We start from the raw sequence: 27,561 nt of genomic DNA on the forward strand, positions 1-27,561 counted from the left end.
TGGGGCTGTCCCCACTCCCCAGCTTCACAGTCCAACCCTCCGGCCCAAGTGTCGTTCACTTAAATTACTATGGACTCAATGTTTCTTCAGGTTTTAAGGCATTACTTAAGCCACAAACACTTATTTAGCGCATGTTGTTTACCCAGTGCTATGCTGGGTCCCTGGAGGAAATAACAGGAAACACCCTGTCCTCAGTCAAGGAGAGACAGACAGACACCGAATTACAGGAATTAATTCTTTCATTCACAGACACTATTGAGCATTTACCGTATGCCTGGCACTATTGCGGGCACATGGTAAATGCTAGGAAGGGAAAAACCGGGAGCAGCAAGAGAGAATAACAGGGTTGGGGGAGTCCTATTATCCAGGGTAGTCCCAGAGGACTTCCCTGAGGAGACGACCTTCAGAGTGAGACCTCAGAGGTGAGAAGGAGTTGGCCACGTGAAAAACGCTGGGAAAGGTGCTCTGGGCAGTGGGAACAGCTTGTGCAAAGAAGGCCTTGAACCAGGACGTGCATGAAGTACATGAGTGGCTTTTAGTCACCAAACGCTCCCCACAGGCCCCCTGTGGCGCCCACCCCATGCTAGGCAGAGAAGCATCCGAGGTGGTTGAGGCCTGTCCTGACCCTCCAGGTGCTGGCAGTTCAGGGGGTGGGGGAGGCACACAGCAAGTAAAGGGGGACCTCCTAGGGGCAGGTGGGTTTCAGAGCCCAGGCTCTATTCTCTTGAGGAAGGCTTGCTGGCAGAAGGCGCAGCAGAGGCAAAAGCTGGGGGGCGTCTTCGGAGAGTGGATGCCGGGGGCAGATGGGAGGCGGGGCTGCCTGGAAGATATGCAGTGCCGAGGCCCCATTTTCCTTTCCCCACAACCTGGTTCTTTTCCCCCAGCCTGGTTTCTCTCCAGTAGGAAAGGTGGAAGGCGGCCTCCTCGGGCCTCCAGTGAGAGACCTTTGGGTTGGCAGGAGCTGGGGGACATCAGGAGGGGCGGGGGCCCCGTCAGCTGCCAGAATCCCTTCCTCAGGGCCTTGTCTTTCTGTCTCAGGGCAGATGAAGTTGGCCTGATCATGACCAACCTGGAGAAAGCTAATCAGGTGAGGAGATGTGTGTCAGGGGTTCATTCTGCTCGGGGCAGGGGGCCTCTGGCCAGGCTGGGAGGCGGGGGCTGAGCTACATGCCATGCTTAGCACTGGAGCCGGGAGATGTCTGGGACCCACTCCCTGAGTTTGCAGAGGAAGGAGGGCAGGGGTACAGGCAGAGCCCTCAGAAACAGCAGCTGGTGGGGAAGGGGTCAGGGAAGACGTCTCCAGGAAAGGGCTGTGGCTCTGAGGCCTGATGCCTGGGGGGGATGGGACAGCAGGCGAGGGAGGCGGCGCTGTGACCAGGGATCTTGGGCCCGTCTGCAGGCCATGCTGAGACTTGGGTCTCTCCAAGCCAGACTGAGTGAGGAGCCCTGTTCCATCTGTGGGGGGCTGCTTCTCTCCCTCCTGCTTTACCTGGGATCCCAACCCTAGCCTCCTCCCAAGATTGCCAGCCGAGCGCTGGGTGGACCCCAGTCTTCTCTGGGGCCTGCATCTTCTAGTCCCCGCCCAGGTCCTTGCAAGTCCTTCAGCTTCTCTGAATCTCAGTTTTCACTTTTAGAAATGGGGTTCCCCCATCCTGCCTTCCTCTGGTGTCAGAGGAAGTGTGTTACCACTGGGGGGCAGAGTTGGGCAGGACTTTGAAAGGAGGAAAGGCATGGCCACGAGGGTCCAATCTGGAGTCCTGTGGGCCCACTTCATCTCTCTCCCTGGAACCCTGGACACCAGCATCTAGGGTCAGGGCCCGGACGGGCCAGCAGTGAGCCAGGGCGAGCGGTCATTTCCAGGGGGTAGTTGAGGGAGGCCTCCAGGAGGAGATGCTTTGCAGCTGGGATCTAAAGTCCAGGCACTGCTCTCCTGAGGAAGGGCATTCCAGGCAAAAGGCACAGCAAAGGCAAAGGCCTGGAGGCAAAAGTACTCCCTCCTGCAGAGGGAACTTGGAAAAGAAGAACATTTGTAGATTAATTTTTTAATAGGTAATCCCTTTACGTAGTTCAAAACTCAAGGGTACGTGAGGGCATAGCCAGGAAGCAGTCTCCCCTCCCTGAACGTGGCCCCCAGTTGCCCCCCCCCGGCAACCTCTCTCACAGTTTCTGGGGTCTCCTCCCAGAGATCCATTCACAAGTCCATTTGTGAATCTATTTTTACCCCTTTTTAAAATAAAAATGATAGTTACTACATACACCCTCCTGAACCTTAATTTTCCTGTGTGCATGTCTTGGCGCTCATTCCGTATCTGCATATAAAGCAGCTCCTTCCATTTTACAGCTAGATCTTCTAACCCAGGGGGCAGCACACTTTCTGTGGAGGATCAGAGAGTCAATATTTTCGGCCTCGCAGGTCACGCTCACAACCATCCACCTTTGCCGTGGTGGAGTGAAAGCACAGACCATATGGAAACGAATGAGCATGGCTGTGCTCCAGTAAAGCGTTAATTTACAAAAACAAGCAGCAGGCTGCCATTTGCCAGTCTCCAGTCTAACCCGAACCCTATTGATAAACTTTGATGATTTTTCCAATATCTTACCATCATCCCCGACACTGCAGTGAATAACCTGGTCCAGATATCATTTCATACACACCCGAGCCACTAGATAGGGCACATTCCTAGAAGTGGAATTGCTGGGTGGGAAAGAGCTGTGTGTTTCTCATTTGGCGGCTTGAGGCCAAACCCTTCTGCGGGGTTGTGCCAATTTACGCTCCCTCCAGCGAGGTATGAGGGCCAGCTTCCCAATCACCTTGCCAGTTCCATCAGACTTTTGGATCTTTGTCAATCAAACAGGCTTAAGAAAAGAAATCTTGGTTTGAATAGGAAGCATTTTTAATAATGTTTATTTTTTCTGAGTATAAAACTAAAACCTGCTCATTATAGAGTATTGGGAAAAAAAATAAATGTCATCATGTTAGGTCTTTAATATCTGTATTTATTAATACTATCCTAAACGTGAACAAGAGGATTCTGGAGCAGAGTAGATCATTATTACTTGTATAGTAAAAACCATGCCAGTTTTCCCCAATTCTTCCCCTAGGGTGACGAGATGGGAACCAGATGTCATCCTGCACTCACTGGAGTTTGTACTGTAGACCAGGAACCTCCCCAGATTGGAATCTAGGTGGTTACATAGGAGAGGGACCTTCTGAGAAAGGGAGAGAAATGTGTCTCCCAAGTATCATGATGAATAGAAGGGCAGGATCCTGGGTTTTTAGCATTTGGAATGTAAATACTTCTCTCCAAGGGAGGACTAAGACTAGTAGCTTTGAACCCAGCATTACAGCTCAAGGGATGTCCCCCTGGTCAGGGTCTCATCCACTCCTTGAAATGTCAACACCTACCTCCCAGGAGGTGAGTCTCTTTGGAGTTCTTGTTAGCCAGTCAGTCACGTTTCAACTTCCCAGGTTTGTCTTTTAGCCCGGATCCCAAGTCTCAATCAGATTTGGTCAGAAAGCCCCAACTGTGCAGAAACATAAAAATATTTCCTCTGCACCCCACACACCCAAAACAAAACTGACTCCTAATTTGAACCATGTCTGGACAAGGTCAGATACCAATACATAAACAAACAAAACAATTTGAAATAAATCAGTGAAATATGTGCACGGATGTGTGTGGGTCTCTGTGTGCGTATAATGTGCGTCTTGATTGCCAAGGTCAGTGAGTAAATTAAACTTAATCACTATGACCTGCATCACCAGCTGGGGGTCAAAATACAGCCACAGCTCGTTTAATTTTCCAGGTAATGGTTCAAGAGCCCATATACCCTGTAGATGTTAATAAAGTAAACCAGTTATTGACACATTTGTATGTGTCGGGCATCAAACTGAGATACCTAATGAGCTATATTTTACCAAATCACTTACTTGCAGAACAACCCTATGAGACAGTTGCTTTTGGAACCCCCATTTTACAGATAAGAAAACTGAAGTGGGGGAGTTGAAGTTCCTTGACCAAAATCACACGGCCTGAAACAAAGTACAGATTTCTCTCCAAAGCCACAAGACTCCATTGCTGACATTTGGATGCTTCCTTCTAGGCTTTTTTCTTTAAAATTGAAGTGTTAAGATTGAATTCAATAGACTGTGGCGTTCTGACTTTAGACATATTTCAACACCCCTCCTTCTACAATAGATGTATTTCATTGCCCCCATTTCACAGAAGGAAAACTGAGACTCAGGGAGTGTAAGTGACCTTCCCAGGGGTCTGCAACAGCTGTGGGCTGGGAAGCCACCTCTGTGGATGCCTCCTCGAGGACTCACGCCACACCACGTGGCACGGGAGCTGGGGACAAACTCTTTCCTGCTGACTAGCCAGGCCTGAAGTTTACTTGGCAGACAGAAGTGGCCTGGGAACGTGTGAAAACTTGCCAGTCCCACCAAGACAACATCTCCCTTCCTGCCCTGGTAGAAGGGGAATGTTCTGGCTCTTCTTGGAGTCCCAGGCACTGCAGGGGTACCCACAGCCAACTCAAGCATCCAGAACCCAGGAAATAAGAGCCCAGGCCCTCAGAGACCTGCCTCCCCAGCCACCGCCTGACATGGTTCAGGGAGGCAGTGGAGGATCCGGGGTGGCCCCTCTCACCTCTTAACCATGCTCCCCCGATTCTCCCCCTCAGAGAGCTGAGGCTGCCCAGCGGGAGGTGGAAAGTCTTCGGGAACAACTTGCCTCCGTCAACAGCTCCATCCGCCTGGCCTGCTGCTCCCCACAGGGACCCAGCGGAGTAAGGATGGTGGGGGATCCAAGGGAAAGCTTGGGAAAGGCCATGTTTGTGGGTATGAATATGTGAGAGACGTCTTGTGGGCGGATCATTTGCACTATGTGAAATTCTGCACATGAACAGGTGTGGGTCTGTGTGTGCATACAGTGGACACAGCATCTTAATTGCCAAGATCAATGTGTAGTTAAATATAATTCCCATGACTTGCTTCACCAGCTGAAGGTCAAAATACAGCCACAGCCCTTTTTAACTTTTCCAGTTCAAGTTTCCGTATACCTTGAGTAACAGGAAGTCCAGTATCTTCTTTTGGAGCCCACCCCCCCTTACCATTCCTTGTTCAGGAATGCCAGGAACTTACTCAGGCCAAAGAGGATCATTTCTATCGCCAGATGCCCAGCACGAGCGGTTGGGAGGGCGAGTTTGATCAGTAGAGCGGCAGTGCAGTTTTGGTGGCTGCCGCCAGGTGTTGCTGTTAACCACTGGTCTTGCGCTGCTTGGTGGGTGTGTGGGACTGCTGCAGGGGTGCCCCCCTGGTTCTCAGTCCCTACCAGACCGCAGTGGGGCCACATCCCAAGATCTCAGATTGACACTCAGATCAGCCATTGGTTCCTGAAACATGCCACGGTGATTCTAGCGGGTTTCGCAACTAGCCCTGTGCTGCAAAGAGCTGGTCTTTGGTCAAACCAGGGGTTTCTGTGTTAGGCCTGATTAGTCAGCGCGTCCTTCTCTTTCCTCTGGGTCGGTGCCCTTTTGGAGTCCTGGAGTTAGGGGATTTTAATCAGAACCACCCAGCCTATCCTTCCGTCATGCAAGAGTCTCCTTTGCTCCTCTCCCAGAAAGCCTTGGCTTCCTTATGTAAATTGGTCCACCTCTTTCCAGATCTCTGTATACCTGGGGATTCGATTCATGATTGCTACATGGTAACAGGTCAGCGCTAGGGTGATTTACAGTCTTGGCCCACAGACCTGGAGCGGCCAGCATAATTTTCACTTCACCGGATATGCTGGTACACAGACCCACGAGTCTGTATCTGCCTTTCTATTTAAATATTGGAATGTGTCTCTCTGAACACGTGTTGGTGTGTATGTGTGTGTCTGTTTGTGACCTCTGGGCAAATAACTCCTTGCTTTCCTGGCTTGTACAAATAAGACTTAGCTTATGGGGTTACTGAAAGGATTGCAAGTAAAATACCTAAAATGGTGCTCGGCTTACGGTCTGTGCTAAGTAAATATTTGATGCTACTGTTATTACTAGTGTGTTTCGGGTGTGTAGGGGCGTTTTTGCCCACGTGAGCACATGGACTCTTTGAGCATATACATGTCTCTGTGTGTCGTGGAGACGAGTCCATGTGAGTGTCTCCTTGATGCCTGCGCACTTCTGTGTGTGTGTGTCAGCGGGAGTGTCCCCACAGGTAACGTGTGTGTCAGTCTGTGCTGTGTCCACCTGTGCCCGTGTCCCAGGAGGCAGCGTGTGTGTATCAATGTGCCTGATGTCTGCACAACACAGAGAGAGTGAACACGAGAGAGACTGAGAGCCAGAGAGCTCATGAGGACACCTCAGAGAGAACTTGCCAGTGGTTCTTAATTAACCCCAGTGGAACCCAGCAGATGCCTGTGTTAATCAGCCACGGGGAACTTTGCTGGTTTAGGGGGTGAGCTTTTCTAAGCACAACAGTGGCGCTCGATGCTAATTAATTTAATGTGTTAATGGCATCCGCTTCCTGTTTTAATTGGCATTTATCTCCATGGAAGAATAGCCGGGGTTCGTAGTGGTCGGTTGGTTTTTCTTTATAAAGGCTTCTTGGATTCATTTGTAACTGAGCCCAGGGGCAGCCAACTTCAGGTCCCCTCAAACAGCAACCTCTTTACCTTCATCCAGGACACAGCGGCCATTTCCTAAAACCTGGAGACGCTGTGGGGTTAGGGGTTGGCGGCAAAGGAGGAGGAGGAAGGAACCACCTTAATGTGGCTCATGGCTGCAAGGTCTCATGTCCCATCCCGTGGGTCTCTTGCTGCCTGGGATGGGAACATCCCCCTGGGGTGGGACCTGGGCCCGATGTGGAAACTCAAACCTTTGTCTGTGCTTTTGTCTTGGCCAGGAACACCCTATCACCACCACTTCCTCAACCAACTGATGACTTCCTTTTTTTGTTCCTTTTTAAGAAATGTTTTATTGAATTAGAACATCGATAAGGGAAAATGTGTGTATCGTAAGTGTACAGCTCAATGAATTTTTCAAAGTGAGCACACCCCATAACCAACTTCCAGATCAACAGGAGGAACATTCTGGCACATGGGAAGCCTCCCTTGTGCCCTCTTCCAGGTGCCACTCCCCCGAGGGAGCCACTCTCCTGACTCCTAATGGCACAGATGGGTCTTGCCTGTTTTGATGTCTGATCTTAATAGAATCGCACACACATTTTGGTGTCTGGCTTCTTTCCCTCCATGTTATATCCAGGAGAGTTGTCCAAGCTGTGTTATGAGTAGCTGTAGCTGTTCGTTTTCCCTGCTGTCTAGTATTCCATTGTGTGAATATTCCACAATCGGTCCATCTATTGTCCAGTTCTTAAGTATTTGAGAGGTTTCCGGTTTGGGGCTATTACAGAGAGGGCTGCTATGAGCATTCGTGTCCTGTGTCTCAGCGCACAGCTGCCTGCATTTCTCCTGTCTGTGTTCCAACCACCGAAAGTACCAGGATTTAGAGCATCGAATGTTCACCTTTCGTAGATGCTGCCAAACAAGTTTCCAAATCACTAACTTGTTTTTGAACTTCATCACGATTTAGACATACCTTCCTCTAAAAAGCCTTCCCTGACCTCTCCTCCCTCCTGATTTCATTTCAAGAACTGAGGAAAAGACATGCAGGCAGGTGGGCCCAGCCTGAGCAAAGGCTCAGAGGTGGGAAGGGGGAAGCCACGGGCCTGTCAGAGGGGTGGGGTCACTCCGAGGAGCACAGCTGCCCTGCAGCCCCCTGCCCACACCTCTCGGCCCTCCAAGCCCCGCTTTGTCCTCAGGATAAGGTGAACTTCGCGCTGTGTTCAGGCCCGCGGCTGGAGGCTGCCCTGGCCTCCAAGGATCGGGAGATCCTGCGGCTGCTGAAGGACGTGCAGCACCTCCAGAACTCTCTGCAGGAGCTGGAGGAGACCTCGGCCAACCAGATTGCAGACCTGGAGCGGCAGCTCACAGCCAAGTCCGAGGCCATCGAAGTAGGTCTTGGGGGCGGAGGCGGGGCATCCCCAGGCAGAAGGACGTGGACCAGCCTCAACATCTTTGTTCTTCTAGAAGCTGGAAGAGAAGCTCCAGGCACAGTCTGACTATGAGGAAATTAAAACAGAGCTGAGGTACCGTGTGAGTGGGGCTCTACAGACCACCCCCCCGGCCCTCTTCCCTGGCTGGGGGCTTACTGGGAAGATAGCGAGGGGCCCTTGGCCAAGCTCATCGTCTTCCCCCTCCCACCAGTCCCAACTTTGTGGTCCCCTTGTCTCCTCTCCACTGGCGTCTTTGGTATCATGCCCGATCCTTATGTCATCAAGCGCTGCCTGTGGAGAATGTAGCCTTGTTGGTGATGTAACTGGCAGCGGGTGGCGGGGGGCATCTGGCTTTAATCAGATTGGCTCAAGCCGGCCAGGGTGGAAGTCAGTTAACACACCACCCCTCCAGGTGACACCAGCCTGCTCCTTGGGGCCTGTTGCAGTGAGTCCCACGTTATGTGGGGTCCAGGGGGTTGGGGCAGTTGTCCTCAGCCAGGGAAGATGAGCCGGTGGCAGTGCTTCTTGCAAGACCTCTCCCCCAGTCCCGGGAACCAACTGGCCTCACACTCTCTTCTCTTTCTCTGGCAGCATCCTGAAAGCCATGAAGCTGGCCTCCAGCACCTGCAGCCTACCCCAGGTGAGTGTCCCCACCAGCATCCCCACAGGGCAGGCTGGCCCTGAGAGCCTTGCACCAACCTTGCCCTCTCAGCCTGGCTTCTTGTCTTCTCAGGGCATAGCCAAGCCGGAAGACTCACTGCTCATGGCAAAGGAGGCCTTCTTCCCCGCGCAGAAATTTCTTCTGGAAAAGCCTGGTCTTTTAGCCAGCCCTGGTAGGGAAGGAGGGGTGCTTTCGGGACTGAGGGGCCAGGGTGGGAGCTGCCTGTGGGTCTCTGGCCTCCATGCCCACGTGCCCACAGACCACTGCCTTCCACATGGGCGGGGGGTTGATGGATAAAAGGTGGGCACATTGATTGAGTGCCTGGTGCTGAGCTGGGCGCCGTCCACGGCTAAGTCAGCTGCAGCTGTCCCACAGGGACATGCCCACTGAGGGACGCACGGGTCATGCAGGCCCTCCAGGGTCCCCCAAGGGGCTCACTCACGCCTGGGCCTTCGTGAGCAGCAGCTCCCAGGAGACAAGGAGGGCGTTCACACCACACCCCCCACAGCAGACTGCCGGGAATGGCCTGCAGACGTGACTGTCTCCCAGAAGTGGCCTTGCAACCTCTTAGCCATGTGGCCTCGGGCCAAGACTTTCTGTGCTGCCTCCATTTCCTCATCTGTGAAATGGGGGCAGTAATGGGGCCTAGTGAGTGCTGTGCAGGTGGAGTGAGCGCGCATGGGAAATACAAATGCATAGCCAGGGCGCAGGCGGGTGCCCCGGAAGTGGGCTGCACAGCTCTGGGACGGTGACTAGTCCCCAGGCTGAGGTGCTGGGCTCCTAACAAGTGCTCAGTTAATGTGCCTGATGGTGGGAGGGGTCTCCCCAGAACTGGCGTCCGGCCCAGGCTTGAGGTGGGGGATGAGAAGGGGGAGGAGGGGCAGTGTGAACACTGGCACTGCCGGACGCCTAGAGCACTTCCCCTCCCCCCCGCATCCTCTCCCTCCGAACTTCTGTCTCTGTGTGTGCTTCTGTCTCTCCCTCTGTCTTTTGGTCCCTCTGTCACGTTCACTTTTCCTGTCTCTGTCTCTTATGTTACTTCTCTCTGCTTGTTTCCCTATCTCTGTTTCTCTCGGTATTTGTCTCCTTGTCCCTCTCTTCTGCCTCCGTCTCCCCATCACTGTCCGCCCCTCTGCCTTTCTGTCTCTCCTCTCTCCCTCTGTCTCGGCGTTCTAGAGGAGGACCCTTCGGAGGATGATTCCATCAAGGACTCTCTGGGCACAGAACAGTCCTACCCATCCCCTCCACAGCTCCCACCACTGCCAGGGCCTGAAGACCCCCTGTCCCCCAGCCCAGGGCAGCCCTTACTGGGCCCCAGCCTGGGCCCCGATGGCCCTCGGACTTTCTCGCTGTCCCCCTTCCCCAGCCTGGCTTCGGGGGAGAGACTAACAGGGGACGCGCTGCTCTCCAAGCACATGATGCCCCCGGCCGCCTTCAAGGGGGAGGCGGGGGGCCTGCTGGTGTTCCCTCCGGCCTTCTACAGCGCCAAGCCCCCCACAGCCCCTGCCACCCCAGCCCCTGGCCCTGAGCCGCCTGGAGGCCCCGAGCCAGCAGATGGTGGTGGGGGCGGCATGGCCACGACAGGGGCCGGAGCGGAGGAGGAGCAGCTGGACACAGCGGAGATCGCGTTCCAGGTTAAGGAGCAGCTGCTCAAACACAACATCGGGCAGCGGGTTTTCGGCCACTATGTGCTGGGCCTGTCCCAGGGTTCAGTCAGCGAGATCCTGGCCCGGCCCAAGCCCTGGCGCAAGCTCACAGTGAAGGGCAAGGAGCCCTTCATCAAGATGAAGCAGTTCCTGTCGGACGAGCAGAACGTGCTGGCTCTGAGGACCATCCAGGTGCGGCAGCGAGGTGAGTGCTGGCCGAGGGCCCGTCCGAGGCACAGGGGCTCAGGCCTGGTCTCCCCGGCCCAGCCCAGGGTGTGGAGCTGGCTGGGGCTGAGAGTACAGCTCTGGGTTCAGAGCCTTCGTCTGCCACCTCCCAGCTGTGTGACTGCAGGAAAGTAACTTTGCCTCTCTGTGCCTCAGTTTCCCCTTCTGTAGGATAAGCAAATACATCCTTGATCCCTCCTTCCTGGGGCCTGTGGCTGCCCTTTCCTCTGAAACTGGCCCTTATGGGCGACTCAGGCTGATAACGGTGGGAGGCTAGGCCCCAGGGGCTGCTTTGGCAAGTACCCCCTGAGCATTTCCAAGCCTCAGTTTCCCCATCTGTCAGCCTCTTGAAGGGTTAAATGAGTATAAACATACAGTAACTCCTGGAGAATCATTATCCTTGATGGTGGCTGCCATCATTGTTTTTTATTGTTATTATTATTATTATTATTATTATTATTATTATTATTATTATTACTATTATTACTATTATTACTATTATTACTATTATTATTATTTCTTCAAGCCAGAATCACTTGTAGGTCCACAGTTTGTCACAAAGATTAGGTCAGTGGTGGTCCTGCCACACACACACATACACACACACACACACACACACACACACACACAGTCTGGCTCTCAGTCTTCTGGCTCTGGGAGGAGGGGACCAGCCTGTCACCCCACCTAGCTCCAGGGAATGACCCCCAACACGCAGATCACTACAACAGATGCCTCCTTGCCTCCCCCAGGCAGTATCACTCCGAGGATCCGCACACCAGAGACCGGCTCGGACGACGCCATCAAGAGCATCCTGGAGCAGGCCAAGAAAGAGATCGAGTCGCAGAAGGGGGGTGAGTGTGTCCGCGCCAGGCAAGCCCTGAGGCCTGCAGGGACTGCTCTGAGCAGGAGATGAGACCTCGTCCTACCCAGAGGGGATTCCAAGCAGATCCCAACCTCTTTGACTTTTTCACAACCTGCAGCCAAGTCGGAAAGCGCTAGATCCATGCTATCCGGTATGGGCTCCGCTAGCCGCGTGTGGCTGTATCCATTTAAACTGACTAAAATTAAGCGAAATGAAAACCTCAGTTCTTCAGCCTCATAGCCACACTGCACAGGTGCTGAGTGGCGGCCGTATCAGGCAGCACGCCCTCACCGTGGGGCTCTGTTGGCAGGACTGGTTTGGGCCGTCCAGGTGTCCTCCACTCGGGAGGCTCAGTGATCAGTAATCATGCAGAAGCTTGTCCAGCACAGAGGCCTGAGCCTCACCCCTGACCGTCGGTCTCACCTGCCTCCTGGCACCTCTGCTGTCCAGTTCCCAGGGAGAGGTCGTCCTCCTGGCTTCCTCCCACCTCTCCAGTGTGCCACCTACACTTTCCTGGTGGGTGCCACACTCACACACTCAGTGGCTAAAAACAGCACATTTATTACCTGGAAAGTCAGAAGTCCAGTGCCAGCCCCCCTGGGCTACTCTGGTCCAGGTGTTGGCAGGGCTGCATTCTCTCTGGAGGCTCTCAGGGAAAATCCATCTCCTTGACTTTTTCAGCTTCTAGAGGCCCCTGTATTCTTTGCCTCATGTCCCATTTCTTCATCTTACTATCAAAGCATCTCTCTCTCTGATCTCTCTGCCTTTCTCTTTTAAGTACCTGTGTGATTATGTGTGACCCACCCAGATAATCCAGTATAATCTCCTCATCTCAAAATCCTTAACTCTCATCCCATCTGCAGAGTTCTTTTTGCCACGTGAAGTAACATATTCACAGGGCCCAGGGATTGGGACATGGGTATCTTTGGGGGAACCACTGTCTAGCCCGTCACTGTGCACTTTCTCCATCAGCCCCTCAAACATGGGGTACCCCCGAGCTCCACCCCAGGTCCTCTGACTTTCTTACTCTTCCTAGATAAATTAATCCACTCCTGGAAGTTTCAACAATCAACAACTCCCAAATTACTCCCTCTCCAGGCCAGACCCCTCTGGAGAGTTCTGGAGCCACAAGCCAAATGGCTGGCTGGTCATGTCCACCAGCGTCCCCTATTGGCATCTCAAATTTAACATGTCTGAGACGGAACTCTCTACCCTTCACTGCCTCCCCAAAACCACTCACTCAGGGCCTAGGAACCTGTCACAGATGGTGCTAGAAACCCAGGATGAGGTAAGGGACTTTCCTTGACCCCGCACCCCCAACAGCCAATCAGTCACCCCATCCAGAGGTCACTTACCTTCTAAGAGTTTTTTCACACTTGTCCATTCCGCACCCCAGCTGCCACCAGCCTGGTTACAGACCATCCTGCTGAGACCACTCAGTAGCCTCTCCACTGGTCTTGCCAAAGATATTCTAGGCCCCGTCCACCCCATTCTCCACCCAGAGGCCAGAGGGATCTTTCTAGACGACACGCATGGTCATATGTCACTGCTCAGAATTCTTCCATGGCTCCCCATTGCTTTCAGGATAAAATCCCAGCTTCTCAACAAGGCCTGTAGGCCCTGTTACAGTCTTCAGACTCTTCTGGACCCCACCCTGCCTCTCATATGAACTGTTTATAGTCATGCCCATTCTCATCCTGTTCTTTGTGCCCCTAATGCCATCCTCACCCCAGACACCATTCACCTGGCCAACTCCTGCTCTTACTTTTACAACTCAACTCAGAAGTCTTCTCCTCCAGGAAGCCCTCCATCCCCATCCAGATGGATTGGCTACTGCCCCTCCTTGGATTCCCCACAATTACCTATATTGCTTGGTGCAATACAGGTAATTGGCTTTGCTATTTATTAACTACGTGACCTTGAGCAAGTTACTTAACCTCTCTGTGCCTCCATTTTCTCATCTTTAAAATAGGCACAGTATTAGTACTCCCTGCTTAAGGTTGTGTGGGGATCAGGCATGGCAAGCACTCAACTGGGGCCTGGCAGGTAGAAGATGCCCCTGCAAAAAGAAAAACATAAGTAAACAAATAAATGAACAAATAAACAAATAAAAACTAACCAAAAAAGAACCTAAAAAAAAAAAAAAGATGCCCCTGAAAAGTTAACCATTGTCATTACACTTAATATTATCATTATAATGTGTCCATCGTTGCATTTGTTCGTGTTACAAATGACTCTGCAGATGTGACTATCCCTTTCACCAGTCTGGGGGATTCTTGCAGCCAGGCACTGAGTCGCATCCCTGCATCCAGCACAATGTAGTGCTATACAGTGTAGACCGTATCTGACTTAGAACCAGACACTGGCTTAAGCACTCCCACTCTGTTTTACAGTGTCTGCTTCCCCCTGGTGGCGACTTGGAGCAAGTGTCCTGATTCCCAAGCCTCTGCTGCTGGAAGCCGAGTTTCCCAAGGGCCCTCCCTCCCACCTCCTCCCTGGGACGGGTGGAGAGAGGCTTATCCTGATGCGAGCCTACACTACCCCGTCTGTATAATCTGCTGAGCCCCTACAGTGTACACATTTATTTCTTTCTTCTTGGTCAACTTCTGCAGCAAAAGAGAGGCAGTCATTTAGTAAACATTTATTAAGTGTCTGCTCTGTGTGAGACACAGGTTACAGATGTAGATGAGACACGATACTGGGGTGAAAAGAACCATGAGAAACAGTCTAACTCTCCCACTAAACAGGACAACTGAGCTCAACGAGAGGGAGACATACAGTCACACAGAGGTCAGAGGAGAGCCCAGGTCTCCTGACTCCCTGTACAGTGCTCTTCCACCAGGGGGCCAGAAACCAGGGAGCAGGGAAATTTAAAAGACAACATCACAATAAGAAGAGAGAAGAGCATCTCATTGAGATGGCGGAGTAGAACCTTGAGTTTACCTCCTCTCATAGACACAACAAAACCACAACTGACTGCTGAACAACCACAGATTAAAAAAGACTGGAACCTACCAAAAAAGATCTACAGCTGGAGACATAAAAAGGAAACCACAGCGGGTTGGTAGGACGGCGCACTTACGATATAATCAGGTCCCATAGTCCCCGGGTGGGCCACCCGCAAACTGGAGAATGATTACATCACAGAGTTTCTCCCGTGGGAGTAAGGGCTCTGAGCCCCACATCCGGCGCCCCAGCCCAGGGGTCCAGCACTGGGAGGAGGAACCCCCAGAGCATTTGGCTTTGAAGGCCAGTGAGGCTTAACTGCAGGCGCTCCACAGGACTGGAAGAAACAGAGACTTCATTCTTAAAGAGTGCACGCAAAGTGTCACACACACCAGGACCAAGGGCAGGAGCCGTGATCTCTCAGGAGCCTGGGCCAGACCTGCCTGCTGGTCTTGGAGGGTCTCCTGGGGAGGTGGCGGGCGGGAAGGGTGGGTCAGCAGGTCCCTGGGACCCTGGCCATCCCCTCCACCACTCACCCCAGGACCCAGAGGTGAGGGTATTTAGCAGAGGGTATCTCTTCAGTGGCATATGCAGCCATTAAAGATAGAACTTCTAATCATAAGAAAAAATACTCATGTCAGTATGAAATGAAGGCAGACCAGGCTACATTTCTATGTGTCCAGTATGATCATCCTTCGCACGTAGTTAGAAAATAGAGCAGAAGGAAAAACATGAGAACATCTCCTGTGGTTGCCGCAGGGGGAGAGGTTAGAGGGCACTTTTATTTTCATCTTAACTTTTTGCACATTAGCTCTCCACCATAGGAATGTGTTTCTTTTTTTTTAATTGAGGTGAAATTCACGTAACATAAAATTAACCATTTTAAAGTGAACTATTCAGTGGCATTTAGTATACTCACAATGTCGTGCAACCACTACATCTTTCCAGTTCCAAAACGTCTTCACCCCAAAAAGGAAACTCCTTACCTATTAGCAGTCACTCCCCACTTTCCCTAAGCCCCAGGCAGCCGCCGTCTACTTTCTGTGTCTGTGGATTCACCTGTTCTGGATATTTCATATGAATGGAAACCATACAGTGTGTGGCCTTTTGTGTCTGGCTTCTTTCACTTAGCATCATGTTTTCAAGATTCTTCCATGTGGTATCATGTATCAGTGCTTCATTCCATTTTATGGCTGAATGATATTCCATTGCTGTATTAATTTTTTAATTGGGAAAATAATAGAAATTTTTTAATGGGGCTGTGAGGATCCCCTGGGGTGGAGACTGCACAACAATATGATAGCGGAAGGGCTGTGTGGATCTGGGTTGGTTCAGAGATGGGGAGACCCCAGCGTGGGAGAGGACACTTGGAGAGCAGAGGGGAGCATTGTTCTGTTTTTCCTTTGTGTTTACTACTTGTGAAAAAAGACTTTCCACTGCTTGCTTTGCAGCTCAGTAGAAAGCAGTTTATACTATGTGTTCTCTCCTGGGACTTGCTTTTATTTGCATAGATGGATCACAGCTTATGCAAAGACAAGTCTCTTTTCTTGTTATGTTATCCCCATGAGCACTTTCTCCACACATGCTAAAATCTCACTGTCCACCTGGTTTTTAATGGCTGTCTAATATTCTGCCATATGGAGGGACGGTAATTTACTTAACCCAATCCCCAGCTGTTGGACACAGAGGTTGCCTCCAGCATTTTGCTGGTATACTGTGCTGTGAACATCTTTGTCCTTCAAGCCACACCCTGTGCTTGGGCCCCCAGCCACCTTGTCATCTGTCCCACAGGTGATCCGAAGACTTCAGCGACCCCACTGAGCATCTCCAACGGCACAGCCCCCGCCAGCACCTCGGAAGATGCCATCAAGAACATTCTGGAGCAAGCACGCCGTGAGATGCAAGCACAGCAGCAGGCCCTGCTGGAGATGGAGGCAGGCCCGCGGGGCCGCTCGGTGCCTCCCTCGCCCCCAGAGCGCGGCGCCTCCTTGGCCGCCACGAGCCAGAATGGGGCCCCAGCCCACGTCAAGCAGGAGGACAGCAGTGTCGGCGGCGGTGGTGGTGTTGGCGGCGGGGGGACCAGCAGCAGTGCCACGCAGACATCCCTCACGGTCCTGTCCCCAGCCGCCTTCGTGCAGAGCATCATCCGGAAGGTCAAGTCGGAGATCGGCGATGCCGGCTACTTCGACCACCACTGGGCTTCGGACCGCGGCCTGCTCAGCCACCCCTACACCTCCGTTTCCCCCTCACTCTCCTCCTCCTCCTCCAGCTACTCCGGCCAGCCCAACGGGCGGGCCTGGCCCCGCGGGGACGAGGCCCCCACGGCCCCCGAGGATGAAGCCATCGGGAGCGAGGACGAGCCCCTCAGGGTGGGCGAGCTCAAGGCCGAGGGGGTCGGCCCCGAGGTAGGCAGCGGCGGGCGGCTGGCCTACTACCCGGCCTACGTGCCCCGCACACTGAAGCCCACCGTGCCGCCCCTGACCCCCGAGCAGTACGAGCTCTACATGTACCGCGAGGTGGACACGCTGGAGCTGACGCGCCAGGTCAAGGAGAAGCTGGCCAAGAACGGAATCTGCCAGAGGATCTTCGGGGAGAAGGTGAGGATGGTGGGGCCTCCTGGAGGCTTGGGGGCCTGGGGCCATGGGACCTGGGGAGGGAGGACCCCCAGCATCTGTGGTCTGGAAAGTGCGTGTGTGTGAGTGTGTGTGCGCATGTGTGAGAGCAAGAACTTGGCAGAAACACAATTCAGACCCAGGTCTGCATGACCCCCAAATCCCTCTTTCCGACTATCCCTGTGTCTAGCTATCCCTAGGCTGTAGGAAGGGGGCCACGGGCAAGGCTGGCATTCAGTTCTGTGGTTGTTAAAGCAGTGAAATGCTTCCATCTCTTTAGGAAATAGCTACCTACCCACCCTCTTCTGGGACCTTCCTTCCCTCCCATGGTCCAGCCACTGGCTGGTTAAGACTCAGCCCAGCTTGATGGGGGCAATGGTTGGGGGGGGTGCCTACTGATTAGTTGGTACCAGTCGTTAGGTAGTTTTTAACATCACCTCTGCCTGTAATGAGCATTAAGTCATAAGCTCAGAGAAGGGAGAAGTGACCTGAATGGGAGACACAGGAAGGCTTCCTGGAGGAGGGGACACTTAAGGGGTCTTAGAGTCCAGGTGGGATTTTTACACATAGGAAAATCAGGAAGAGCACTGCAGGTGGGGAGCACAGTACAGGCACACAGCAGGCACTTGGGGCATGAAGGACAATTGAAGGTAGCCCTGGCCTCTCAGGTAGCAAGAGTGAACAGTGGCCTTAAGGATCCTGGGGTTAGTGGTGGACAGGACAGCCAGGGTCCCAGGGACCTGGTGACCCACCCTTCCTGCCCTCTCCATCCCCAGGTGCTTGGCCTGTCCCAGGGCAGCGTGAGTGACATGCTGTCCCGGCCGAAGCCGTGGAGCAAGCTGACGCAGAAGGGGCGGGAGCCCTTCATCCGCATGCAGCTGTGGCTCTCGGACCAGCTTGGCCAGGCCATCGGCCAGCAGCCCAGTGCCTCCCAGGGTGAGTGCAGACGGGGCCCCAGAGCTGCGGAGAGCCCTCGCTCTTCCAGTCTGTGCAATGGCCTTACTGCCCAGGTCTGCCCTGCTCAGTCCCCACTGCCCCGGCCACCACTGTTGCTGCCCTGGAAGTTTGCTCCTAGTTGGTGTCCCTGCTCCCCATTCATCCTTCCTTCAACCAGACATGTCTGTCACTGGTTTTAAACCTCTAGGTAGCGCCGAGGTGCCTAGAGCAGTGGAGAAAATGCTCTGCATGGGGAGCCCCACCCTGCCACTCCCATCAGGAATCTGCTGATCGATCTCTTTTTCCCAATGATCCAACATGTAGCCTCAAAATCCTTCTTAGCACAGGGCCTTGGGCAGCTGTTATCCATCCATTTAATGATGCACTGTCAGGGTGGAGTCTGAACTTTTCCTGGAAAAGGAAACTGAGGCTCAGAGAGTTGCCCAAGTTCACAGAAAGGGGGGGGGGGATCCCTGGGGTAAGGGGGGACACTCCATGGAACCCAAGCTCCCTCACCCATGACAACCAGTGGGCAGATCCATAAGGGCCCTGGTGAGGTACCACCCATGAGAGGGCATGGTGGCCAGGACAGGACATCTGATCTGCCTGCTGAGACCAGAGAAAGACAAAGACAAGGAGAGGCCAGACTCCAAGTCCGAGGACCTCAGCTCTGCCAGTTTGTCCATCTGGAAAGTGGGGATCAGTCGACAGAACAAAACCATATCCCAGGTTCACAGAAATGAACCAGATCGACAGGTATCCTCGGGAACATGACCTGAAACAGAATGTCAGGAACTAAAGCTTACATCCCAGTGATGGTGCTTGTTCTGGACGTTAACGACCATAGACAGATGTGGAAAAAGCAGCCCGCACCCACCTGCCCGGGAGAGGGGCTCTCCAGGAGGGAGGGGCCAGGAAGAGACCGGGCAGGGGCAGGGTGGGGGGGTGGGCTCTGGCTGTCTCTGATCCTTTTTACTTTAAAACAAACAGGGAGAGTGGCAGCAAATGGAGCAGTGTTCACATCTGTTACGGTGATGGGCCCAGGGAAGGGAGGGAGGACTTGTACTTTCTGTATATTTCTATAGCTTTGAAATACTTTCTGTTTTATAATTGAGGACTAGTGCAACCATTGTAATGACGGTGGTCATTTGTCACACACAGTGCTAACCACCTGCAGTGCTTTCTTCTTCAATCTTCATGTCCTTCAGTTTTATAAAAGAAGAGATCGAGGGTCTGAATAGCACAGTGACTTGCCCAAGGTCACTGGCCAGTCAGTGGCAGAGCCAGGATTAGAACACAAGATTGTCCACCATTAGATCCCTGCCTCCTCAGATGCCCACCACAGGGCCCATGCTTGTGAAAGGGTCCCAAATCCTTTTCCTTTTTGGTGTAGTCTTGTGTTGCATTTTAACTAATTTTTTTTTCATTGTGGTAAAATTCACAAACAAAATTTACCATTTTAGCCATTTTTTTAATGTATACATCTCAGCAGCATTTAGTACATTCACAGTGTTGTGCAACCATCACCTCTGTCTAACTCCAGAGCATTTTCACCACCCCTGAAGGAAACCCCATGCCCATTCAGCAGCCACTCCCACTCTTTCCTCCCCTAAAGCCCCTCGCAACCAGTCTGCTTTCTGACTCTGTGGAGTTACCTGTTCCTGGCTTTTCATGTCAATAGAATCAAGATAATATGCGGTATTTTGTGTCTGGCTTTTTTTTTTTACTTGGCATGATATGTTGAATATTCTTCTATGTTGTGGCATGTGTCAGAATTTCATTCCTTTTTATGGCTAAATAATATTCCACTGGAGGGCTAAGCCACTTTTTGGCTATTGTGAATAATGCTGCTATTCATGGAGATGTTTTTGAACACCAGTTTTCAATTCCTTTGGCTAGAGAGGAATTGGAATTCCTGGGTCATATGGTGATTCTGTGTTTAGCTTATTGAGGAATTTCCAAACTGTTTTCGCAAAGCGATTGCAGCGTTTTACATTCCAGCAGCAATGTCTGCTGCTTCCTATTCCTCCACGTCCTTGGCAACACTTGCTGTTTTCCATCTTTGACTTTCGCCATCCTAGTGGGTGTGAAGTGGTACCTCATAATTTATATTGGCATTTCCCCAATGTCTAATTGTTCTGGTTTTTGAAAAAATCTCTTGCTTGTAGAAGGATTTGAGGTAGGGATAGAGTTAGGCAAAGACCATGAAAATGGTGTTCTGGTGGAAGAACCTGCACAAGGAAAGGCAGGGAGGGAGGATCATACACAGTTTGGGAGGTGAGTGCAGAGGAGGGTGAGCACCTTGTTCTCTGCTCACCTGCAGACCAGGAAGCCAGGACTCAGGTTCCTGGGAGCAGAGATGTGAGTGCCAGCTGCTGGCCCCAGGGATAGGTGGTGACGGAGCCAACCAAGGCCCCCACGCCTGCACATCCTCAGCCTAGAGGCAAGAGGGTGACCCGTTGCCCATGAGGTCCTACCATGGAGGTGGGTCTGGACCTGTGCCAGCCCCCATTTTGTCCATAGCCCCCCAACACCAGGCAGCGGGGCAGGGACTGGTGCTGGAGCCTTAGGGAATTCGGGGTGAGCCAGATGCCAGGAGAGGATTCTAAAGCATGCCTTCCCCTGTGCTCGCTGCCTGCCCCAGACCCCGGGTTCATTAACCAGCCCTGTTCGCGATGCCCACAGTAGTTGACATCAGTGTCCAGGAACTTCTGTCTGAGGCTTCTCAGAATTCTCTAGAGCTCTGTCTTCCCTCCATTCCCTCCCCCGTCATTGTCTCTTGTTCTCCCCACCCTCTTGTCTCTCTCCAGCTCCCTCTCTCACTGTCACCTTCAACCTCTGCTCCCTGTGCGTCCCTCACTGCCTCTCTCCCTGTCTCTCCCTCTCCCTCCTTGTGTCTCTCCCTCACTGTCTCTTTATCATGACCAGCCATCCAGTTGCCCAGGACTTGGGACTTTCTATACCACAACCAGGAATGCTCCAGGCAAACCAGTTGGTCACCCCGTGCTCCCCCTTTCTCCCCTAGTTCCCTGCCCACACCCTGTCCAGTGCCCCCAATAAAGCCCCACCCCAGGCAAGGGGACACAGTCCCAGCCAATCTGACTGTTCCCATCCAACCTCCCAGCCCTTTATAATTGGTGTGTTCCTCCTGAGAGAGTTGATTTCTGAATCTTTCAGTCATTTTGTCAGAAATGGTCCTTGAAGTCAGCGCGTTCTCCCTGGAGGGGGTGGAGGGGGTGGGTCGGGGCTGCTGCTTCAGGTGCATCGTCTGGATTTATTTCCTTCTCCTCATCCCACTGCATCTCTGGCTGGAAATCCAGCCCCCTGGGTAGGGACGTGGGAACAGGTGGCTTTCCAAGAGGCAGATGCTGTTGAAAACACTCCATTCTGCAGCTGGGCACAGCCCTCTCCCCTGCCGACAGTAGCTTGACACTTGAAGCAGTCTCTCACTGTCTCAGGCTGGCCCTTCCCTACCAGGTTTTCATCTCTGCTGGTAACAGTTACAGGGGACATGTCCATGTCAGCTCTAGCATCGCACAGAGGCCACCTGGATGGCCAGGCTCAGCCAACGGTGGGGGTGGGTAGAGTCCTCATGACCCCAGACGTGGGCTGCCTGCCACACTGTGATGCCTCTGCCCAGAACGCTGAGGTTTCACATTGCATCTTTAGGGGTAATTGGGGGCCCTGGCCAAAATTTATTCACCCAGCAGCACGTCCTGCTTCCCCAGGCTCTAAGACTAACATTGGTCCTGTTGTCTGGGGGCTGTTAGTTGGTGGATGAGAGGACTATGTTGAGGGTAAGCAGATCTGAGCTCAAGTCCTGGTTTTGCCACTAGCTACTGTGTGATCTTGGACATATTGCCTAACCTCTCTGAGCCTCAGTTTCCTCATCTGTAAAATGGGATGCCATCATACCTACCTCCTAGGGGTGTTACAAGGGTGACTTGACATCGTGGGTGTAAAACATGTAGCGCTGTCCAGGGCACGTAGTAAGTGCTCAGTAAAAGGAAGCTTCATGAGTTATTACCATCATTGTCATCATCATCATTGTTGTATTCAGTTAGGAAGAGATCTGGCACAAGTAGAAAATTATAGGAAGTGTGACAGTGTGCAGTCAAGGTGCTATTAGGCATGCACCTCAGTGAAGGGGCATTTGGGACTGAGTCTTGAAGGATGCATAGGAGTTCAAGGTTAAGGGGAAGGCATTCGGAGTGGGAAGATCAGCTTGAATAAAGGCATATGGGTTTAGAAGAGCCTAGGAGGTTTATGGGGAGTCGGGTGACTAGGGGGACTGTGAGTAGCTCCAAGTCTGTGAGGTGGTGGGGAAAAGAGAATCCAGAATCCTTAACACCAGGACAAGGAAGTAGACGTTTCTTATGCAGGGGGCAGTGGGGAGCCATTGAAGGTTCTGGAACATGAGAGTGGTCTGATCAGAGTGATCCACTTTCTGTCCACAGGGACAGAAGAACCCATCTAGAGCAGAGAGAGGCTCAGAATGTCTTCTGGAATCAAAGCCACTGCAGGACAGTTTGGGGCTCCTTTTACTTCCTACTTATCATACATTTTTATGTTTATCTTAACAAATTTCCATCAGGTACCAGTTAAATGCCTTGAGGAAGAGGCACCTTTTTCTACTTTTCTGGAAGGCACCTTATGGACCAGCACTGAGATCCATAGACCTTCCACCACGCTCCCCACCCTTTAGGGGTGCCTGCCCTTCCTGGATTGTCAGGAGGCTCAGCGCATGCTGGAATGTCCGGTGGGGAACTCATTCCTCAGGAAGTGACCCTAGTTATCTCATGACGTCCTCTCGAAGGCCCCGAGTAGGGTGATTGCAAGTGTAGCCCTGCATGTTTTATGCCCCCATTTAATAGATTCCAGAGCTGAGGTTCGGCAAAGTCATCCCACCCAGGATATCTTCTAAGTGGTTTTCTAATATATATTCACACAAAATGTCTCTCGGCAAATGAAAAACATGGTTTTAAAACTCACTTTTTTAATGTGCCCTTGTACTGTGGATATCTTCCTGTTTTTCTTTTCTCAGCTGTATTGAGATGCATTTGACGTAGAACACTATGTAAGTTCGAGGTGTACAACGTGACGGTTTGATACATGCATATGTTGCAAAATGTTTACGTCAGTAGTGTTAGCACATCCTTTCCCTCACATAGTCACCATTTTGTTGTTGTCACAGCAGTGTCAAGTACATCATACAGGACCGTTAACTGCCGTCACCACGCTGCCCATTAGCTCCCCAGGACTTACTCATCTCGCGTGGACGTCTTTTCATTATATTATTTTTAACTGCTGCAGGGACTAACCATATTTTATTTAGCTAATCTCTGGCAATTGGACTTGTAAGATCATTGCCAACTTCTTTTTTTCTTTTCTTAACTTTTAATTTTGATGTAATTTCTAATTTACTAAAGAGTTGAAATAATAGAAGCCAACTCCCTATACCCTACACACAGGTTCACCAGCTGCTAATTTTGCCACATCTGTGCTCTTTCTCTCTTGACCGTTTGAGAAATTAGTTGAAGACATCACGTTCCTTTGCCCCTAAATACTTCAATGTTTCCCCAAAACGAGAAATTTTACAATGATACGGTGCTGTTATGTAACAGACCATCTATACCCAGGTTTCCTCTGTTGTCCCAATAATCACCTTTGTATAATTTTATCTTTGCCTGTCCAGGATCATATTCAGGATCACTTGTATTTAGTCATGTCTCTTTAGTGTCTTTCAATTTGGACAATTCTTCTTCCTCTCTTTGTTTTCAGTTTTGATATTTTTGAAGACTTAGAAGCAGCTACGTTGTAGACTGGCTCAGTTCAGCTTTGTCTGTTGCTTCCTCGTGGTTAGATGCAGGCTGTGCTGTGCACTATGGGCAGGACTGTCACAGAAGTGATGCTGCTTCCTTCTTGGTACATTGTATCAGGAGGCACCAGCTGTTGATTTGTCCTGTGACTGGTGATGTTAACTTTGATCATTTGGTTAAGGTGGTGTCTACCAGGTGGCTGTGCTATAAAGTTACTACTTTTCCCTTTGTAATTACTAAGTATCTTGTGGGGAGATATTTTGGAACTATGTAAATCCTAGTCCTCATCTAACTTTGATCCGCTAGCGTTCACATCCAGGGGGTCCCTGCCTGAGATAATCCTGTGGTGGTTGCAAAATGGGTTGTTGCCAGCTCTTGGCTCTAACCGACAAGCCTGCCCAAACCATGTATGTCTATGTCAGATTGCAGTAACTGCCTTCTCTGTCTCCTTGTGGCCCACAGCCAGTCCCACAGAACCGAGGTCCTCGCCATCCCCACCCCCTAGCCCCACGGAGGCACCGGAGAAGAGCTCGCAAGAGCCCTTGAGCCTGGCACTGGAGAGCAGCAAGGAGAACCAGCAGCCAGAGGGACGCCCCAGCTCTTCACTGGGTGGAAAGATATACTCAGGCAGCCAGACCACAGGGGGCATCCAGGAGATTGTGGCCATGTCCCCCGAGCTGGACACATACTCCATCACCAAGAGGGTCAAAGAGGTCCTCACAGACAACAACCTAGGTACAGGGTGGTGTGAATCAGGGATACTGCCTCCCATCCTGGTTGGCTCCTATTGCCTTGAGGAAAGTGCCCGCAGCGAGATCCCAGGCACTGGGGTCCAACCTGCAGGTGCCGGTCAGCCCCGGGGCATCCAGGACCCTCTGGGAGGCATCTGACTCTGACCTGGGTGTCTCAGTGGGACAAAAGGGAGGTGAATATTGGTCTGACAAGACCTGAAATCCTTAGCCCACAGCTTTCAAAACTTCCTTCTAGGAGGACTGAGAGAATCCCAGTAACAGTGAGACTTGAGCACAATACTGATCCAGTCCTGGGGGCACAGAGGAGAAATCTGGATTCTTTAATTTTCTGAGTCACAAACTCCCCCAAATCTCAGATGCAAGTCAAACCCCCCGCCCAGAGGGATGCACACAAACTCCAACTTTTCCCTACAATTTCTATTATAAAAATAAGGCATCATTATTTTAAAATATCAAACAATACAGAAAAAAACACAGGTTAAAATTTAAATAAACAAAATCCCCCCACCATCCAGGCACCCTCCATAGTTTTTCTGCATCTTTGACACTTTCTGAACACATACAAGAATATATGCACATCTAGTTTCTTCTTTTTTTTTCTAAGTAGATGAAATTACACGTATGCTATCCTTCATCTTGCATTTTAAAAATGAACACTTTTGCCGACACCCTTCCACATTAGAATGAGTAGACCGCCTGCATTCTTTGTCACTTGCAAAGTGTTTCAGGCCATGAATGCCCCACATTTTTTACCCAACTGTTGAGCATTTTGCTTGTTCCCAATTTCCTGCTGTGTCTGAAACAACATCCATACGCATCTTTGTGCCCTTGGGGAAGTACAACTGGAAGGTAAACCCCAGGCAGCAGACCTGCTGAGTCAGAGAATATGCACATTGAAATTTTGATAGAATCTGTCAAATTACTCTCTGACAAGGTGATACTAATTTGTACGCATGAAGTTTGCAGGTAACTTCAGGGATCCCCTGGGAGTGAAGAACATCTCAGTTGCAAAAGCATTTTTGGTTTCTGTCTGCCCCCCACATCTCATATTTTGCTGAAAGGTCTCCCCCAGAATCACACTGGGGTTGGGATTCCCCTGTGTGTCTGGTTCTCCCTTCTGAGTTAGTGGAGACCTTCCCCGAGCTCTCCCCTGTCTCTGGCCCCTTTTCTGTCTCTCCTGGGAGCACCCCTGCCCAGCCTGGGGTAACAGGTTGCCCTCTTCCGTGTCCCCAGGGCAGCGGCTGTTTGGGGAGAGCATCCTGGGGCTGACGCAGGGCTCCGTGTCTGATCTGCTGTCCAGGCCCAAACCCTGGCACAAGCTAAGCCTGAAGGGGCGGGAGCCCTTCGTGCGCATGCAGCTGTGGCTCAGTGACCCCCACAATGTGGAGAAGCTGAGGGACATGAAGAAGCTGGAGAAGAAAGGTGAGCACTGGGTACTCTGGGTCTGGCCTCGAGTCTTCCCATTGGAACCATATCTGGTTGTAACACAAATAAACCAGGGGCCCCGGGGTCCAGTCATAGCCATCCCACAGAATAGAGCTGAAAGCCATTAAAATATTTACTGCTTCTCGCCTGAAAATTCCAATACCCCATCTCTCTCAGCATCCCTTCACACACTCAGAGCTACTCCCAAGTCTTGCAGCCACAACTATACATTCCTCAAAACGTTCTCTCGCACTGATGCCTCCGTCCTCTGCATCAGCTCCCTCTCGGGTGAACCGCCTTTGCCCATTACCCAGATTCTACACAGCAAAGCACAGAACTGACCCAGCAAGAATCCCCCACCGTGGGAGTGGACAAGGAACTGCAGATTGTCACATTGTCTAATATTTTATATCCCTGAAAAAAAGAGCCGGCCTTCAGCACCTGCTTTGTGCCCACCTAGCCTCATGCTGTGCGTAGAGGATTCCTGGGTCTTAAAAAGCTCTCAGGGTCCAGCTGGGAGATAAGATACAAGTTGAAAAGTTGTCATCCAGGGCACCAAGAAAGTTCATGATGAGGGTCCAGGGTCAAGCCAGGCAGTAAGGGGCACGTGGGGCCGGGCCAGGGCTGGGCTGTTGGCGTCAGACAGCTAAGAACTTGACCTGCTGCTCCCAGGCTGTGTGACCTTGGGCAAGTTACTTCCCCTCTGTTTGCTGCTTCCTCCTTCATCTGAAAGAAAGAGTTGTAGCATCTCAATCAGGGCATTGCCGTGAGGATTAAAGGAGACCCTAATACCTTCCTTCCTCCATTCTGAGTGAGGTGGGCTTTTCCCCCCCACCTTTTGATGATTTGAAACTGAGATGCATCATGCAATTACTGTGTTTGTTGAAAAGTAATGTCCTGCCCCCACCCGCAATAAAACTAGTGAAATTCAAGGACACTTCTGGCAATCAAGAGAATGCCACAGAGCAGCCTTCTGCAAGCACTTCCTATCTGTGAGGCGAGGCACGCTGCTAAACCCTCTACAGGTGTTAACACTTAGGTTGCTAATGACCAGACACGGGGGCAGGTGTGGGTAGGCCGGCGTCTCGGCCGCAGGATCAGGAGGAAGTGGAAGGAGAGCGAGGAGGGAGAAAAGGCTGAGACTGGGCAGGGGGCCTTAGGTTTGGGGCTGGAAGGGCTCTGAGGACGGCTGGCTGACGCTCCATTCAGCTCGGGTAGCGATGGGCCTCTGGTCGGCCCCTCTCAGCCCTCCCCCCTCCCTGCCCCGCCCGCCTCAGCCTACCTGAAGCGCAGGTACGGCCTCATCAGCACCGGCTCAGACAGTGAGTCTCCAGCCACCCGCTCCGAGTGCCCCAGCCCTTGCCTGCAGCCCCAGGATCTCAGCCTCCTGCAAATCAAGAAGCCCCGAGTGGTGCTGGCCCCTGAGGAGAAGGAGGCGCTGAGGAAGGCCTACCAGCTGGAGCCCTACCCCTCCCAGCAGACCATCGAGCTCCTCTCCTTCCAGCTCAACCTCAAGACCAACACCGTCATCAACTGGTTCCACAACTACAGGTGGGCCCACTGGTGGGGAGTGGCCGCTGGGCGGGTGGGCAGAGGTCTCAGCCAGACCCACTTCCGCTTCCCAGGGCCTGGAAGAGCCCAATGT

The 27,561-nt window shown here is 52.0% G+C and overlaps 1 protein-coding gene across 8 annotated transcripts in view; it reads left to right on the top strand.

Annotated features, from left to right (window-relative positions):
- The window catches only part of CUX2 (cut like homeobox 2), a 241,094-nt gene that overhangs the window by 207,251 nt on the left and 6,282 nt on the right, over nt 1-27,561 (top strand). For 6 of the 8 annotated variants that reach the window (XM_032471785.1, XM_032471789.1, XM_032471786.1 and 3 more), the window contains 13 exons: nt 1,039-1,087; nt 4,684-4,788; nt 7,799-7,990; nt 8,067-8,125; nt 8,624-8,672; nt 8,745-8,865; nt 9,870-10,544; nt 11,314-11,415; nt 16,164-16,969; nt 17,761-17,920; nt 24,202-24,474; nt 25,725-25,913; nt 27,194-27,467. In XM_032471785.1, coding sequence (XP_032327676.1) covers nt 1,039-1,087; nt 4,684-4,788; nt 7,799-7,990; nt 8,067-8,125; nt 8,624-8,672; nt 8,745-8,865; nt 9,870-10,544; nt 11,314-11,415; nt 16,164-16,969; nt 17,761-17,920; nt 24,202-24,474; nt 25,725-25,913; nt 27,194-27,467 — 3,054 coding nt within the window. The remainder of the gene's footprint in view (nt 1-1,038; nt 1,088-4,683; nt 4,789-7,798; nt 7,991-8,066; nt 8,126-8,623; nt 8,673-8,744; nt 8,866-9,869; nt 10,545-11,313; nt 11,416-16,163; nt 16,970-17,760; nt 17,921-24,201; nt 24,475-25,724; nt 25,914-27,193; nt 27,468-27,561) is intronic. The other 2 variants (XM_032471790.1, XM_032471787.1) reach the window with 2 other exon arrangements.

This window comes from Camelus ferus, chromosome 32 (assembly GCF_009834535.1).
Source record: "Camelus ferus isolate YT-003-E chromosome 32, BCGSAC_Cfer_1.0, whole genome shotgun sequence".
Classification (NCBI taxonomy): domain Eukaryota; kingdom Metazoa; phylum Chordata; class Mammalia; order Artiodactyla; family Camelidae; genus Camelus; species Camelus ferus.